The sequence below is a fragment of the Strongylocentrotus purpuratus genome, unplaced genomic scaffold, assembly GCF_000002235.5.
Source record: "Strongylocentrotus purpuratus isolate Spur 01 unplaced genomic scaffold, Spur_5.0 spur5_scaffold_4, whole genome shotgun sequence".
Lineage (NCBI taxonomy): Eukaryota > Metazoa > Echinodermata > Echinoidea > Camarodonta > Strongylocentrotidae > Strongylocentrotus > Strongylocentrotus purpuratus.
The window spans coordinates 34,265,811-34,281,469 of record NW_022145610.1 but is presented as its reverse complement, the minus strand read 5'-3'; the positions used below and the strand labels follow the sequence as shown (position 1 = coordinate 34,281,469).

Sequence of the window (15,659 nt, the reverse complement as noted above, 5' to 3'; positions counted from 1 at the left end):
CAACAACAGGACTGCATCAAGGCGGACTGCAACAATAGACAACTTGACTCCCTGACTAAAGCCGTAGGCGTGGCAAGCCATTGTGAGACAGAAACCATCATACATCCCAGTGATGGTGTGGACGGCTTAAGTCAATTAAGTAAAATAAAATTATTTTGGGAAATATTACTATAAATACTGCCTATAGATGAAAAATACAATCTTGAATCTTTTTCGTCCAAAGCCAGGACAAAACAATTCCAAAATTTCAGCAAACATTACAGAAATGTCAAGATAGAATTATGGCATTTTGATATTGACCAACTGCAAATACGATTTAAAAAAAAAAATGAGTAAATTATTATATTTGTACTCTGGCTGCTACGAAACCGTATGTCACATCAAATCCGTTGGCGTGTCATGATTATGTCAAGTACCCTCTGTAGTCAAGGCACTGTAGTATTATTGTATTTGGAAAGTATTATTGAGAACCCTCCAGTGAATAAAATGCAAATAAAATATGAAATGGTATTATCCAAAAGATCTGTTGTCCCTTTACCCCCTCGGTCCGGAATGGTCTTTGAGATAATGCAGACGGCGGAATGCAGCGAGCTTCAGAAATAGCGCGTCGCTACAATAATTATGTGTGCTTATATGCTTGCCAGTGAATAACTACAGGCCTTGCATGAAAGATTCTGAATAGATTGTGCGTTTCTTTGTGTATAGAGGAAAATTGTATTTTCATTTTTTCCTTCCGTCAAAACCACATTGCTATCAGTAAAGCTATAATAACCAATACATTCAACACCTGGAACCAGTATACACATCCAATGCGAAGATCTAGAAACGTTAATGGAAGATCATTATTTATAAACGCGATCTTCATTTCGTCATTTTCTCTTCGGTTGAGACATTGAAATTAAGTTTAGGGAATATGCGATGGCGAACTTTCTTGTGAGAGCTGTTTTTGTTATCTGTATTGTAGTATGCGTAACGTGCTCTGTACAAGCCCAGCAATGCACCCACAAACCGACAATAATAACACCGGTAAGTACAATCAACATAATTTCTTTAAAAAAATAAAATCGAAACCATTAATGAAATATAGTTGTAACAAATTGGGAAAAATTAAAGGAAAATTAATAGTCTACGAACGATCAATTTTAAACCCTCACGCTTGGGTGGGCGCATTCATTTAACCGTTAAAAGGTGTAATTGAGATAATTGCAAAAATAAATAAGTAGCCATTCAAATGTTACTAACAAAGTCATGTTCATCTGTAGAATATTCTTGTTCAACAATGCGAACAAAGAACGAGACATATTGAGGAAGATTGAGCTCTGGATATCAATTGTAGCCTTAGAACTGCTTGGTTTTGAAAAGCACGGCCAAGATTCTTCCCCTTTCCATCAATCGTAGAGTAGCCATCGGATACTTCCTCCAATGCTCATCAACTTTTAAATGGCCAGATGCCCTATTTTTCGATATTTTCTATCATTTTAAAGACTCATTAAATTTTAAAGTGCAATGCTAACCCACGCATGAATAATATGATTCCAGCTGCATATCATTTTAAAGAATATTAATTGGCCTATGTTTATTTTTATATTATATTATGAAAAGTAGGTTTAATTTTTTTTTCTTCTGAATTTTGGATCGATTTATAAATATGAAATATGAGCAAAGTATTAAAGGGCGATTTTGATGCAATGCTACTAACAAAGTCATGTTAAAAAAAGATAGTTATATTGATTGGTATATATTCGTAAAGCGCTTAGAGACATTTGTATTAAGCGCTATATAAAAATTAAATATTATTATTATTATTATTATAGTTATAATATTAAAAAAAAAAAAAAAATTCCAATTGTATTTGATAAAATCAAAAAACAAGAAATTAAAATGTTGGATGACGAATGGACTGTTACAGTCGATCCGACATAAGAATAATTTATACAAAATGTATTTACGTAAGTCATCAGACCAAAATGCTTATGTGAATACAAATGATCGTAACCTACTCACATGATTAATTCGTAAAGCAAAATCTCAGTATTTTAATGACAAATTTGTACTTAATAAATCTAATGTAAATTGTACGTGGCAAACGATCAATTCACTACAAAAAAGTAAGCCAGCTGAGAATCATGTATTTAATTATAACGGGGACATCGCTACAGAACCGGACGTTATTTCAAACTCCTTTAATGACTTCTTTACAAGAATTGGTCCATCTTTAGCAAATAAAATCCCAGGTACCCAAAGAATTATTTACAGTATATAAATGATCCATCTGTGGACTCTTTGTATTTATATCCTACTAGGGAAAACGAAATTTGTAACATTGTGAGTACTTTTGGAAACAATAAAGCTGTAGGTTTGGACGAATACAGTCCAAGAGTCATCAAACAGGTCATTATGTACATTGTCGGGTTTTCGCCTTCTTCCTTATCTGAATTATGTACTGTATACTCTATGTTGAAATCATCGTTACATATATAATTTATATATACATTGTGCTTCATACTGTACTGTTGAGAAGGAAATAACTGTTAATAAATATGAAATACAAACAATAAAATACAATTCAATGTTTAGACCCACGTTACGCCACTGAATACTAACATTTCAAATCGTAAGGAAAATGTGATTTATCTATTAATTTTCTGTCCTTTGTCTATATCTCTCCCCGTTTATCCATAAACTCATATTCGCTGCATTTGACATTGTAAGTTCTAAAATTATCTTTTCATCTTGCTTACTCATTACTCATCATTATTTACAGTGATCTAGATTCAATTCTGCATTATATACTTCCCACATGTTTGGTCAGTTTTGATCAAACTCGGAATAACTCAACACTCCCTTTAAGAAATCTATGAACGTGCCAAAAGGTGCTCAAGAGGTATTGTCAAATTGTTGGTCTATTTGCAAAGCCGATAGCAGTCATATTTGACCAATAACCCATTGAAACGTATTACTAGCATACTATATGCACGGTTCCACAAAACCGTCAAAAGTACAAGTTTGTGAACATATCATTGAAATATGTGTTAATCTTCATATCATACATGCGGTGTTCAATGGGATGTTTACGAGCTTGTATTTACGACGGTTTCGAGAGACGCTGCCCCGGTGACTTGCTAGATTGGTATGTGATAATTATTGACCGTTCGGATAATCCTTATTGGCGTTTCGTTTATTATTTTCCTTAATTTTGCATGAGTAAGTATAAAATAATTCAATTATGATTTCAAACATAAAGTTGATAACAAACTAAACAAAATACTTCTGCTACAACTACTACTGCTACTACTACTACTACTGCTACTACTGCTACTACTACTACTATTACTCAATTTGCTGCTGCTGGTATTAAAGGGAAAGTCCACCCTGATAGTGAAAGATTGAGCAAATTCCGCTTAAAAATAAGATACGTCACAGATTTGCCAATTTGTGTTTTACTGATCGCAACTTTAAAAAGTCATAACTTTTGTATTTTTAATCGGAATTTGCTCAAACTTTCAATGACCTGTTTTTCTCATTTTCCTGCTTCTCTTAAACCAACTTAATATCAGGGTGTACTTCCCCTTAATTTAAACTCTGTTAGAATCAGTTAGATTAGGACAGATTTCCAAAGTAGCCCTGTTTAAAACACACACACGCACACCCACACACAGTACACACATATACATAATAATAAGTCAACAATTATATGGGAAAGAATGCTTTTACGTGAAAGCAGGTCAAGATGATACAACTAGATCCTTTATCAAATACAGCAACAAAGCTGGTATCTAAAACTTGATTTTTGTTCTCTTGCTCTCAATAGCGGTTCTAGAGAGTTTTTGTTGTTGGAGGGGGGGGGGGGGGAATCAAGCCCTCCTGCCAAAAGATTTGCAAGATACATGAGGACATTCATACAAGAACTCCCAAACTCCCCCCCCCCCCATCCCTCGAGAAAAAAAACCCTATTAGAACCGCTCCTTGTCGCTTTACGGAAATTGGGAAGAAAAGAAAACACTCTAGGCTATGAGGTAGCCTATATAATATGCCACACAATATTACATGCCCCCTTTCCTTTACAGACCTGTATTCAAAGCATTTCGCAATTATATCAAAAATGGCCTCCGGGTATTTATATAAAATATTCTATTCATATACATTTGGATATAGATGGTCGTTGAAAAGTCACCAGTACTTTGTCCCTGTGTCGAGTATAATGGTTAATAGAAATGGCAAAATGCTTTTGATATCGCGCCTACGTATGATAACAGAATAGGTATGCAGACTCCACATTCAATCAACAGTACGCTACGGGGGTGGCGACATTGATTGTTCCCCCTCCCTTTCTAACAACCTTCTACATTTATTTTAAATGGAAATTCTTAACCGTTTATTATATTACTTTTCTCGAGTATCTTCCAAATATTTTTATGCCACAAAAATATTCTCCCTGTGCCACATACTATTCATCATAGGATAGTTACCAACCTGCCAAGGGCATGTTTCCAGTATAAGATTTAATCTTTACACTGTGAAAAGGTTGGGCAATATTAATTTTGTCCAATACTTTGCCCAACGTTGTGCCAATAGCCAACTGAACCATCTATTGGGCAATATTTTGCCCAGTGGTATTGGTAAACGTAAGTACCCCAAACAACTTCACACGTGCACAATTGTTTCGTATTTTGTCCAAAATGTGGGCAAAGACATGACCCTTCAACTGCTCGACTACGGTAGCCCACTTGTTGGGAGAATCTTGACCAACTGTTGGGCAAAATACGAAACAATTATCCACTTACTTACGTTTACGAATACCACTGGGCAAAATATTACCCAATAAATGGTTGGGTTGACTATTGGCACAACGTTAGACAAAGTGTTGGAAAAAATATTGCCCAAACTTTTCACAGTGTACCTGTCTTAAAAGGGTTGTCATGGAACTAATCAAGACCGGAAAATTGTTATTTTTTAAAAGCCATTGTGTTGCACAAAGCAATCCTTCCGTCAATAATTATCGGTGCATAATGTTTTTTATGCAAAATTACACGTGAAGCAAACGAGCGACCGCATAAAAATGCAAAGGCAGCAACCGATGTGTTTATAACCACTGAACTCTAGCAACTGAATAGTAACTGCCAGCGCTTTGTTATTATTTTCTTCAGAAAAATAGAATCCACATGGAGAAGCCTAAGACTGCCCAGTCTCGAATCCTGATTCCTGATCAGAGAATGAAGTTTCATGTGGAGTATGACCAATCCGTATTAGACCTCGATGTAGCAACTGAAATTCAGGTAAACTATATGGTGTTGGCGCAGGTGCTTAGTTTATATTATAAAAAACCTGTCACATCGCCAAACTGACCCTAAATAGGATAGGCCATTCGGCAAATACGCAGTTTTCATAAGGTTATCAAATTTAATGCATAAATCTTTGTTTAGTGCCTCATTACAAATGATTTCATTTACCTGTATAGTCAGAATGCGAATTGGAATTAAAAAGGAATCTTAACACTTTTCTTCTTCAAAAAATGAATTCCAGTAACGCCCTTTCACATGTATCAGGGGATTTTTTTTATAACGCCTAGAAATTGACGTTTATTATATAAATATGTTCGTTCATAGGTGAATAGTAAAAAATGACCTATGTCTGGTGATGTCCATGCAATTGACTAGTCAAATGATGAGATTCTCTTTATTTGTAAAATAATAACGCTTAATGTATTCTATAAACACTTCTACTGTTCTATTATGATTATGTTATTTTTAAAATCCCAACTACTTTCATGTTTTAATCAAATTTGTTTTGCTCCTGTTCGTGCTAAAATAGGGCGTTGTAGCTGAGGTGGTGGAACACGTTTCGAGGATACTTTCTGTTAAGCAGGACCCGGGATTCTTTCTAATTCCAAAGTGAGTATTTGAAGAAGAAACAAAAAAATCTAATAATATTCAGGTCAGAATTATTTCGGGTTGCCTGTACACCAGCATATTAATTGTTCCAACGGGTTAATTAAAATGGCTTCACTAAGGAGTATAGTGTGAATATATGAAAGAGCAACATTGGCTCAGCCACAGAGGGGGCCCTCAATGACAGTGGCGGATCCAGGTTGGGGGGGGGGGGGGCTGGGCCCCACCCCTGCAAAAAACGTTATTTTCACCTTTTTTGGAGATCGGCCCCCTCCCCTGGCGCTCAATGGGGGGGGGGGGGGGGTGCGATTTTTCAAATTTTCGAGGGCCCCCCCCAAAAAAAATAAGGTCTCACTACCTACCCCCCCCCCCCCCCCCCCCCCACTGACCGAATTATTGGCCGTTCGGGAGCAGCAACAACAACAAAAATCTCACGAATTGGGCCCCCTCCCCTGCCGCCGGCTGGATCAGCCCCTGCCTGGTGACGTCAAAGAATGGGAAGAGGGGGGGGGGGGGGGGGGGGGGGAGGGGGCAATGGTTTACTTTGAATGAAATGGATGAGAATGAGTGGGAGGGGTTACCTTCCCCCTCTTCTTTTCCCTCCTTTCTTTCTTCTTCCATTTGAACTTTTTGACATTCGATGGGGGCTATTTCTTTATTTATTAATCTATTTATGTATTAATTACGTTATTCATTCATTCATTTATTCATAATTTACATGGGTAGACTATTCAACAAAGGGTAGTCTTCTATGGGGCCTGGTTATAAAGCACAACTACTTAAATTATATATAATACAGAGTGGTATATAGACGGCAGAATAAGGATTACACAACAAAGTATAAACGAAGTTAATCAAACTGTAAAGGTTTAAACATAATGAATAATACGTATCAGTAATCATCACAATAGAACTGATATTTTGTATATAATAGGGGATTTCAGTTGTATGTACGCAATGAATATCTATCAATTGTAATTCCGATGATTAAATTGGGTGCATGCATATATTCCTTGATTTTATGATAATAGTAATCTTTAAAAAAAAGCTTTAGCTTTTACGTAAAATAGTATATTAATGATGTGTAATGAATAAAAATCAAAATGTCTTTATCAATAAAGTACAAGAATATTTTTTCACAAATTGCAATAACTAAGTAAATATACGTATCTCTGTCGATGAGAATAAAAATTCTGTCATTCCACACTACCTCTTAACAATTCAAACTAAAACCAGAATTAATATTTCATATCATGTATCTCAGTATTGTATCATAATATCATCGATTGGTTGATGTTTCTAGAATGCAAATGCAATGTTAAATGTAAAGACCAGTATTGGAAACGCCCTAATTTCAAAAAAGGAAATGGAAGCTCTTATTACCAATCATGTGAAAGAATATGTTTTGACTATTACATGATGATAAAAAATTTGCCGGGCGAAACCGCCTACTAATTGATATATTTGGTAAATTAGTTTATCTATTGGTATGTGAGAGATATAAACGCACGTGTCGCGCACGCATGCGTAGTCCCATATACATCTTTCTGTGTACAGTGCTTGTAACGTTACCAAGACTGGGCCAAATTTCTTATCATTTTGATGATTCCAGAACCTTGCAGTACACACCAATACTTATATGCTAGATCAGGCCTTCTCAACTGGCGGCGCGCGCGCCACTTGTGGCGCTTGCGGTCAGTCGGAGTGGCGCGCGACTTTTGCATCAACAAAACAAAAAACAGAAAGAAAGAAAATATTTATTTTAGAATTAAATACTCAGCTAAATCAAGAAGTTGCAGTCGAATTTGAGCCCCAAATTTTACCATTTTATACAAATCTAAACCTAAGGTATAAACAACAATTAGCTTACGATGGGATACCAATTTTAACATTGCCAATCTTTGGAAACAACTTGTTTTTGTTTGTTTGATTTTCACTTTATTTTGACATTTCCCGTGTTTATTGCACACACAAAATGCATATAAATATACCTCCGGTGTAATTGTACCCAGGAATCGTACTTATTTTTTTTTCAATAAGAAATTATGATTGATTATATATTGTGGAATGAAATGGTGTTGAAAATGCCCCATTTGGGCCTTTGAAAAGCCCTAGATCCACCAGCTTCAGGGGGCCCCACCCCCTGCTACCCCCGTTAGGGCTTCGCCCCCTGACCCCACCCATTTTCGGCTCGGTCGCTATGCTCCCTCGCAGCACAGTCAACTATATAGGGTGGCGCTTCAATTACAAATTCTTTTCATTTTGGCACTTCTAATAAACTAGTTGAGAAGGCCTGTGCTAGATGATCAACCTTTTCTGATCGATTCCACAACGTTTCTTTCACAATGCAGTCGCATGACCATAACTGGTCTTTATCTTACTACTTGAGCCTTTCTATCAATGTGTTACTGAGCAATTTTCCATGTTTTTAATATGCACCGGAGCAATAAATGAATGAATGATTTATGGATGAATGTTTTTTTTGTCAGAGATTGTGTCAACCCTGATGACGCTGTGTATATCGACGGTCAGTGGTACTGCACGCTGGGTTCCTGCTACGCTGCTGCATGCGGAGAGGTCACAGTACCAGAAAATCTGTCAGAGGTGTGTACATTTGCCATTCTTTAATAAACCCAGGTGTGGTAAATAATTGGTTCCTGGTTGATTTATTCATTGGTGTCCCATTAATTATGTTAGAGGGTATTATATTAGAATTGATTTAATTTGATTTTTTTTTCAGCATGCATATAAGAATACAGTTTTTCGATAATCATAGTGATATAAAATGCGAATGTTTGCGAAAGTCAGTTGGCGACTATAAGCGACTGTAAGCAAAATAATGTTAGCGACAATCTTTGCGAATATTAGCAACTATTTGCCAATCCTTTGCCACTATTTTTGAATTTTTGGGACTTTTCTCTAACTTCTGGTACTCAATGGGTCGATTTTATATAGAAACCATATGATAACCTGGTCGCTAGCATTATCGAATCAAAAAGAACTTCAGCGACAACGTCGTAACCGTTTGAAAAGGCTTACGACTATTTTGCAAACGCTTGTAACTGTTTTGCGGAAAAATAAATTCGCAAATTTTGAACATTTCTTGGCGACGAGAAAAACTGTCTGTACACTTTCTTGCATCCTTTACGAAACTTTTACAACCTTTTACTATCCCTGGCGAGACCCCAAGTTCCCTATGTTCGCAAAAATTCGCCGCTATTAAAGTGAGATACCCCCTTATAGGGTCAGGGGGAGTGCACCCGTAAATCCTCCGTGCTTCCGGGTACCCTACGTTTCTGATGGCCAAGAAAGAAAAATAAGCGAAAAAAAATCACGGGGTCTATGTCACATGAACATTTATGAGGCTACTTGGGCATCCAAGATAACCCCTCCCCCCCACCACCACCCACGGATCGGGGAGTATTATGTTATACACAAGTAGACGGGAGGGGGAGGGGGGGGGGGGGGAGGGGGTAAGTCCAATGAGTTAGAGAGGATGAAAGGAAGTAAGAGGATTTTGGGCTAGATTGTGTTTTAATAAAAGAAAAACTTATAATTTCAATCCTGTATAATAGTATGTTAAAAAATAACATATAAAGTATTCAGTCTTTTTCTGAAAAAAGCAATGCTTATTCTAGTTTTTTGGATGGATTGATTGTGTATAGTGCGTTAATATTTTCCTATTATGTGATTGTGATTTATTTTATGAATTATGTTGTATTTATGTTTGTTTATCAAATGATAACAAGGCTTTGTTATAATTATGTTGTAGTTTTGTATAAACTGTCGTTGGGAACGAAAAAGAATTGGAATTTTAAGGAAAAAAAATCAATGAATACAAAATCCCTCCTTCGCAACATTTGAAATGGCAAATCATTGAATTCCATTGATTTTGATTTCAAAGGAAACCAAAGAAAGTTATAGATCGTTTGATTCGTATCAGGAGTTATGATTTCAGCATAAAACGATGGCAGAAACTTACTTTAAGGATACGTATTGTTTTAAATGGTTTTATTTCTAACATTTGCACCAACAGCCTTGTTTTGACTGCGAGGATGACGGGACAAACTGTATAGAGTTTGGAGGAGTGACTGATGAAACATCGGCTCTATCTCAAGCCGTCCATTTCACCTTATTCGTTGGGTCTCTCTCCTCGCAATGTGGCGAAGGCCTAATTGCATATGCTTCAGCATGTTATATTGATGATATAACTGACAGGTATAAGCGTTTTTGTTTTTCTCATTTTCTTTAGTGGGAGGGGGGGGGGGGGGGCAACCGACCGGCATCTCCTTTAAAACTGAGATTCAGAGATGTGCCACAAGCGACCAAAATGTGCCCCTTTTCAAATTTTGACCCCAAAGGATAGGGGTTTCGGTTATAATAGAGTCCGTTCCTGCTATGAGTGTACAGTACAGTGAAAACAAAAAACAGTCTTCATAAGACACACTCCACAAGTGACAAAAATAGCTATAATTATTGTTAAATAGCGATGTTATACCTATATGATTTGAGGATTTGTCTCCATTAGCAAACACCTTTGCAACTAAACTCCGCAAAAAAGGTTTGCAAACCCAAGTTTGCTATGACATAATCATCACCATGTTTAGTATCATTAAAAAGTGTTTTTATTTTTCTTTGAAACGATACCCCATTTGTAATGATCTTATTAATTTTCAAGATAAGCTGCATCATTTCAGCAAAAGGCATTGTCTTGGTTTACGGGATGGGCAGTTATCTCGTGCAGACTCATTGTCTCATAATCATTTCCTTCAATCAATATATTCTAAATTGTTTTTACATTTCTTAGACCACTTGCGGGTTTTATGAACATCTGTCCTTTTGGTCTTAATCTGGATAGAGAACGCCTTTTATCCACTGTCCAACACGAGATATTCCATGCTCTGGTAAGTTTATCAATGCCGACGTGATTCGCATGTTAATCATTGATTAATGAAATAATTGGGTCTTATTTACTCAGTGTAGTCACATCAATATCAAAGCTGATCTTCCTGGGGGTGGACAGCGGTGAGTGTGAATTAATATATTGCCAAATGACGCCAGTGCATGCCAGGCTGGGATTCGAACCTCAAACCTTACATTGATAGTCAAATGAATAAACCACTTTACCACGATACCTCCGAAATCAGTGCTAATTCTTCTCTCGGTTGTAAAAAAAAGAGTTCAGGGAAAATAGGATATACATGCATTATGCGAGCTTTTTTAATTTTTTAAATGTTAGTTTGCAAAAATATCATAGAAATATCGCTGAGAAGAATTTTTGCTCTGGTATTTTGTAGATAATCCATAATCGTAGATTATATTCCATAAATTTGATTTTATTTGCATGATTTGACATGATTTTAATCTTTTACAGGGTTTCTCTCACAGCCTTTACGCCCTCTATCGAGATGAAGACGGCAACCCTTTGACACCAAGAGAAGCGAATGGATACCCACCTGTAGATCCAGTGTCAGTACCATGTATAAAGTATCTTTTTTTAAAAAGCTTAGGGGGATCGAGCCCCCCCCCCCCCTTTCCCCGTAGCACAGTCCCCATATTTTTCCTTGATTATGTATAAATATAAGCAAGGGAAATTATAGAAAAGCAGTTGTAGAGGAGGCTCGGGGAGCTCTGCAAGCCCACCCCGCCCTCAGAAGAATCATGTAGCATCGTGCATTGGCGGTTCTAGAGGAGGAGGGGAGGGGGGGGGGAGGGCTCAAGCTCCCTAAATCATTAAGATATCCAAATCTTATTTTTTTTAATGGATAAAAGCTAGGCATTTATAGAAATTAAATGCAAGTACCCTCAAGCCCATACCCCCGTACTAGTATTCTTCTAAAATACCGCACCGGTATGATATCATGGCCTTACATTCAAATCTAATCATGTTAGAATGTGGCGTAGCACGAATCTACCCATTGAAGAGGGGGGGGGGGGGCACTGTAACGATGGGGATGGAGAGCACCGGTCGTATTTGAAATGAAATGCAGATTGACACGGCTACTGATTAAGGGGAGGATACGGGAAGGAGGCGCAAGCGTCTTATTTTCTCGACATTTCTCTCCTCTTCCCGCCTTTTCTTTTTTTCTTATTTCGTTACACTCGATTAAGCGGGAACACGTGTCCCTTGCCATTCTCCGCATTATTTACTTATCAAGTTGATTTTGTTTCAGTCAAGACTTCGCGTTACAAATGGATTACTTGCCTGTTTATGCACATTGCGGGAACATTAGGCAATTATTTCTATTTTGTAGACATTTCATTTGTTTGTTAACATCCAAAACCGACTATAATGTAAAAGAGTAGAAATTCACTCCTTCAGGATTTACATGTTTATTAGGAATTCCTTCCTTTTGAGAGTTGAATCTTCTCCAAATTATATCGAATCCTCTCCAAAGAATTTTTCTGAATTTCTCTTCAGATAATTTTTAGCGTGGATTTCTCCTCTGAAACACAATGATCCCTTATATATGACTCGTCAAGAAGTGGAGTTCTACCTCTGTATTTTTAGACAAAATCCTTGTTATCTAAATGCTGATACATCTTGTTCAATTAATGATTTCATTATTTTTTATTATACCGCAGATCTGGTCTGTTTCTGTGGAGTAGTCGGGTGATTCAGGAATTGACGCTGGACTGGGACTACGTCGGTGGAACGACGCAACGTACCGTTCAGGCGCTCGTTACGCCAAACATCGTGGTAAATCCATCGCTTGTCTCTTGGCCTCGTTGGCTGCCATTACTGGCAGCCCCCTCATTCCTTTCTTACCCTGTCCGAGTGATGTTTTTTTTCAATTGCGGATATTTCGCTAACCGTCACCTTTTATGTTTGTTTCTCAATTTGATAACAAAATTACATTGTCATTGTATGATATAGCATGGACCTACTATATGGAAGAAGTGTGAAAGGAGTTCGCAGTGCCAGAAATAAAATAGGATTCGTATTTTTGAACGGGGAAATGGTTAATAATGATAATAATTATTAAAAAAGAGGGAATCCTCCCTTTTTCGTTTCGGGATGACGAACCAAATACAAATCCTTTTCATTTTTCTGAATTACAAACGATAATTTCTTTCTCATAATTTCGAACATTACGAATCATGAAACTTTGAGTTAACAAACATATGGAAAAACGATTTCGTCAACTTTTTCTCGTAACATTTTAAAACAAAATTGTGTGTGTAACATGTTTATAAAAGAATCTACACTATTGTCAGTTAATAACTCAGTATTATGACCGTGTTCTTCTATCTTTGTCATGTAAAGCATTGTCTTGGCCCTTTCTCGTCTCTGTTGGCATCCCACTTCCCAACCACTATTTTGTAGTTCCTTTTGTAGTTACGGATTAGTTAATTGAATTACTCATTATTCCTAAGTATCATATGAGGTGTTCACACTTGTACAAGCATTGCTTTTTAGTGGACCCCTCTGTTTCCAACATGCATTTCTACATTTGTTTTAGATGCTTATAATTGATCTGTAATGTTTCGTTGGAAACATGAATAAATTGAAACTTGAAAACTTGAAACTTACCACAATCTTGATCTCTTTTTGACTTTCAGAGGGAAGCAAGAGCTCACTTTGGGTGTCCTACTCTCATGGGTTTGGAGATAGAAGATGGCGGAGGAGCTGGTACGGCGCTCGCTCATTTTGAGAAAAGGATAATGGCGGTAAGTGACGCGTCAATCAGTCTTATGACGTCATTTTTAGTGCGTCATCTAAGCCAAGGATATGCATGGCTTGTACCATGTCCGTCGCACGCGATGCGTCCTCTTGCTTCCCCGTGACGTTGATTTTTCGTTTGGGAAACATTTGATGTTGTCTTTCGCCTGCGTTACTAAAGCGCTTTCGCAGACACGACGGAAGGCAAAGACGACGGTACGGCGAGCTAAAAACAATCTGCGCATGCACGAACCAGAGTTTTCTCCGTCCTGTTGATTTTCACGACCGTACGTGACCATTATAGCGTTTGTTCTCTAAACACGACGGAAGAGCTGTATCCCCGTAATCCTCCTGTCCTCTTTGCTTCCGTCGTGTTTGTGAAAGCGCTCTAATATTTTACAGACGGAGTCCATGAATGTCTATCCTTCACCAGTGTTTTGTTTTCGTGGAAAATAAAAAATGATACATAGAGATTAATCAAGAATGCTATGTGCTGTCTTTATTTGTTAACAGACTGAGTCAATGAACGGTTATCTGACACCAACACGCGTCTTCTCTCGTATGACCCTGGCTCTCATGGAAGACACTGGATGGTACATACCCGACTATGAAATGGCTGATATCATGAACTGGGGGAAGGATCTCGGCTGTGACTTTGTCCAGAAGAGTTGCAAGAATTGGATCGACCAAAAAACGAATGCGTAAGAGAAGATCTCTTTGTATTTTGTCTACTGTGCTCATGTGTATATAATCTAGTCAGCATTGAATAATCAGTATTTAGTACATCATACATAATGTAAACAATAGATGTCTTTTCATTCAATGCTTCACAATCAAAAAAGCAAATAGCGAAATAAAATATTTCTAATAGACCTAGCTAAAGTTCTGTATGGTGTATCAATAAATTAAATTGCTTCTCCATGTGCACGACCCACGCGATTCATGTGACGTATTTTCCATGCCTTCAGTGATATTCACTGACATTCATTCTAGTCTAAATGTGAGTTGGAGACGAAAAATTGAGATATTTGTATTTCCATATTAAACGAAAAAGGCCAAATGAAGTAGAAAGTAGAAAGTAATTTGGTTTTCGAGACACCTCTCTGTATCCTGTGGTTTCTCTAGCTTCCTCTGTCTATAGAGTACCGAAGCTGTGACATCATAACAAATTTCCTATAGGAACTCAGTGTTATTTGCTCTGGCTCGTAATGGTTAGGAGCCAGAGCAAATAACACTGAGTTCCTATAGGAAATATATTTATTGAGATGGTCATATCTCAGCCAATACTTAACATATCCAATTGGTTTTCGACATTTGGACATTATTTGTTATGCTCTTTCGGAAAATGAAAAAAAAAAAAGAGCAATTCTAGCAGAAAAAAAAAAAAAAATCAGAGCAAAAAAAAAAAAAAAAAAAAAAAAAAAAAAAAAAAAAAAAAAAAAAAAAAAAAAAAAAAATGGATTTTTTGATGACGTCACACTTCACCACGCTATATCTATCTGTATGCCCCCTCTCTCCTCTCATCTCCATTCAACCAATGAATCCTTCAATCAATCTCTATTTTTCTTGTTACAGAGGCCTCTCTATTGCTCCATGGTGCAACGTGCCTTTTGAGACTACCTGCCATGCTGAAGGGGTTGATGTGGCCTACTGTTCATTTTACCAGTACTTCAACGGCGTCCCTACCATCTACCAGGTATCGGTCAATAGTAAATATTGTCGTATACAAACAATCCCATGCCATGATTGGTCACGGACAACTCACGTGACATAAAATATTTCCGCCATGAATTGCATGGGCAGCGGCCTTCGCAAGATTAGTGTGTATTTGTTTTGCTGGGATATTTTGGACAAGGGTGTGGGTTGCCAATCATTTTGAAATGTATTTCTTTATAACTTAAATGTTTTCATTTTTATCTTTTTTTTATGAAGGATATGAATCAAATGTACAATGCACTTTTTGAGGCGCTGGTAACGTGATGTTAAATCTTTGATGACTGGCATACCGACTATTTTCTTTGGGGCTACCCCCCCCCCCCCCCACCCCCGTAAGAGAACTGTACCAGATATCTCAGATAAGCAATAATTTTAACCGGAGCCTCTCAATG

General features: G+C 37.3%; 1 protein-coding gene across 1 annotated transcript; it reads left to right on the top strand.

Annotated features, from left to right (window-relative positions):
- The first annotated feature begins 8,357 nt into the window (after window positions 1–8,357).
- Window positions 8,358–15,531, top strand: LOC105446366 (leishmanolysin-like peptidase). The gene is made up of 9 exons (XM_030997337.1): window positions 8,358–8,492; window positions 9,925–10,106; window positions 10,696–10,792; window positions 11,263–11,357; window positions 12,474–12,588; window positions 13,452–13,559; window positions 14,065–14,252; window positions 15,127–15,247; window positions 15,484–15,531. The coding sequence occupies exons 1-9, from the start codon at window positions 8,358–8,360 to the stop codon at window positions 15,529–15,531; spliced, it is 1,089 nt and encodes a 362-aa protein (XP_030853197.1).
- The last annotated feature ends 128 nt before the right edge of the window (window positions 15,532–15,659 follow it).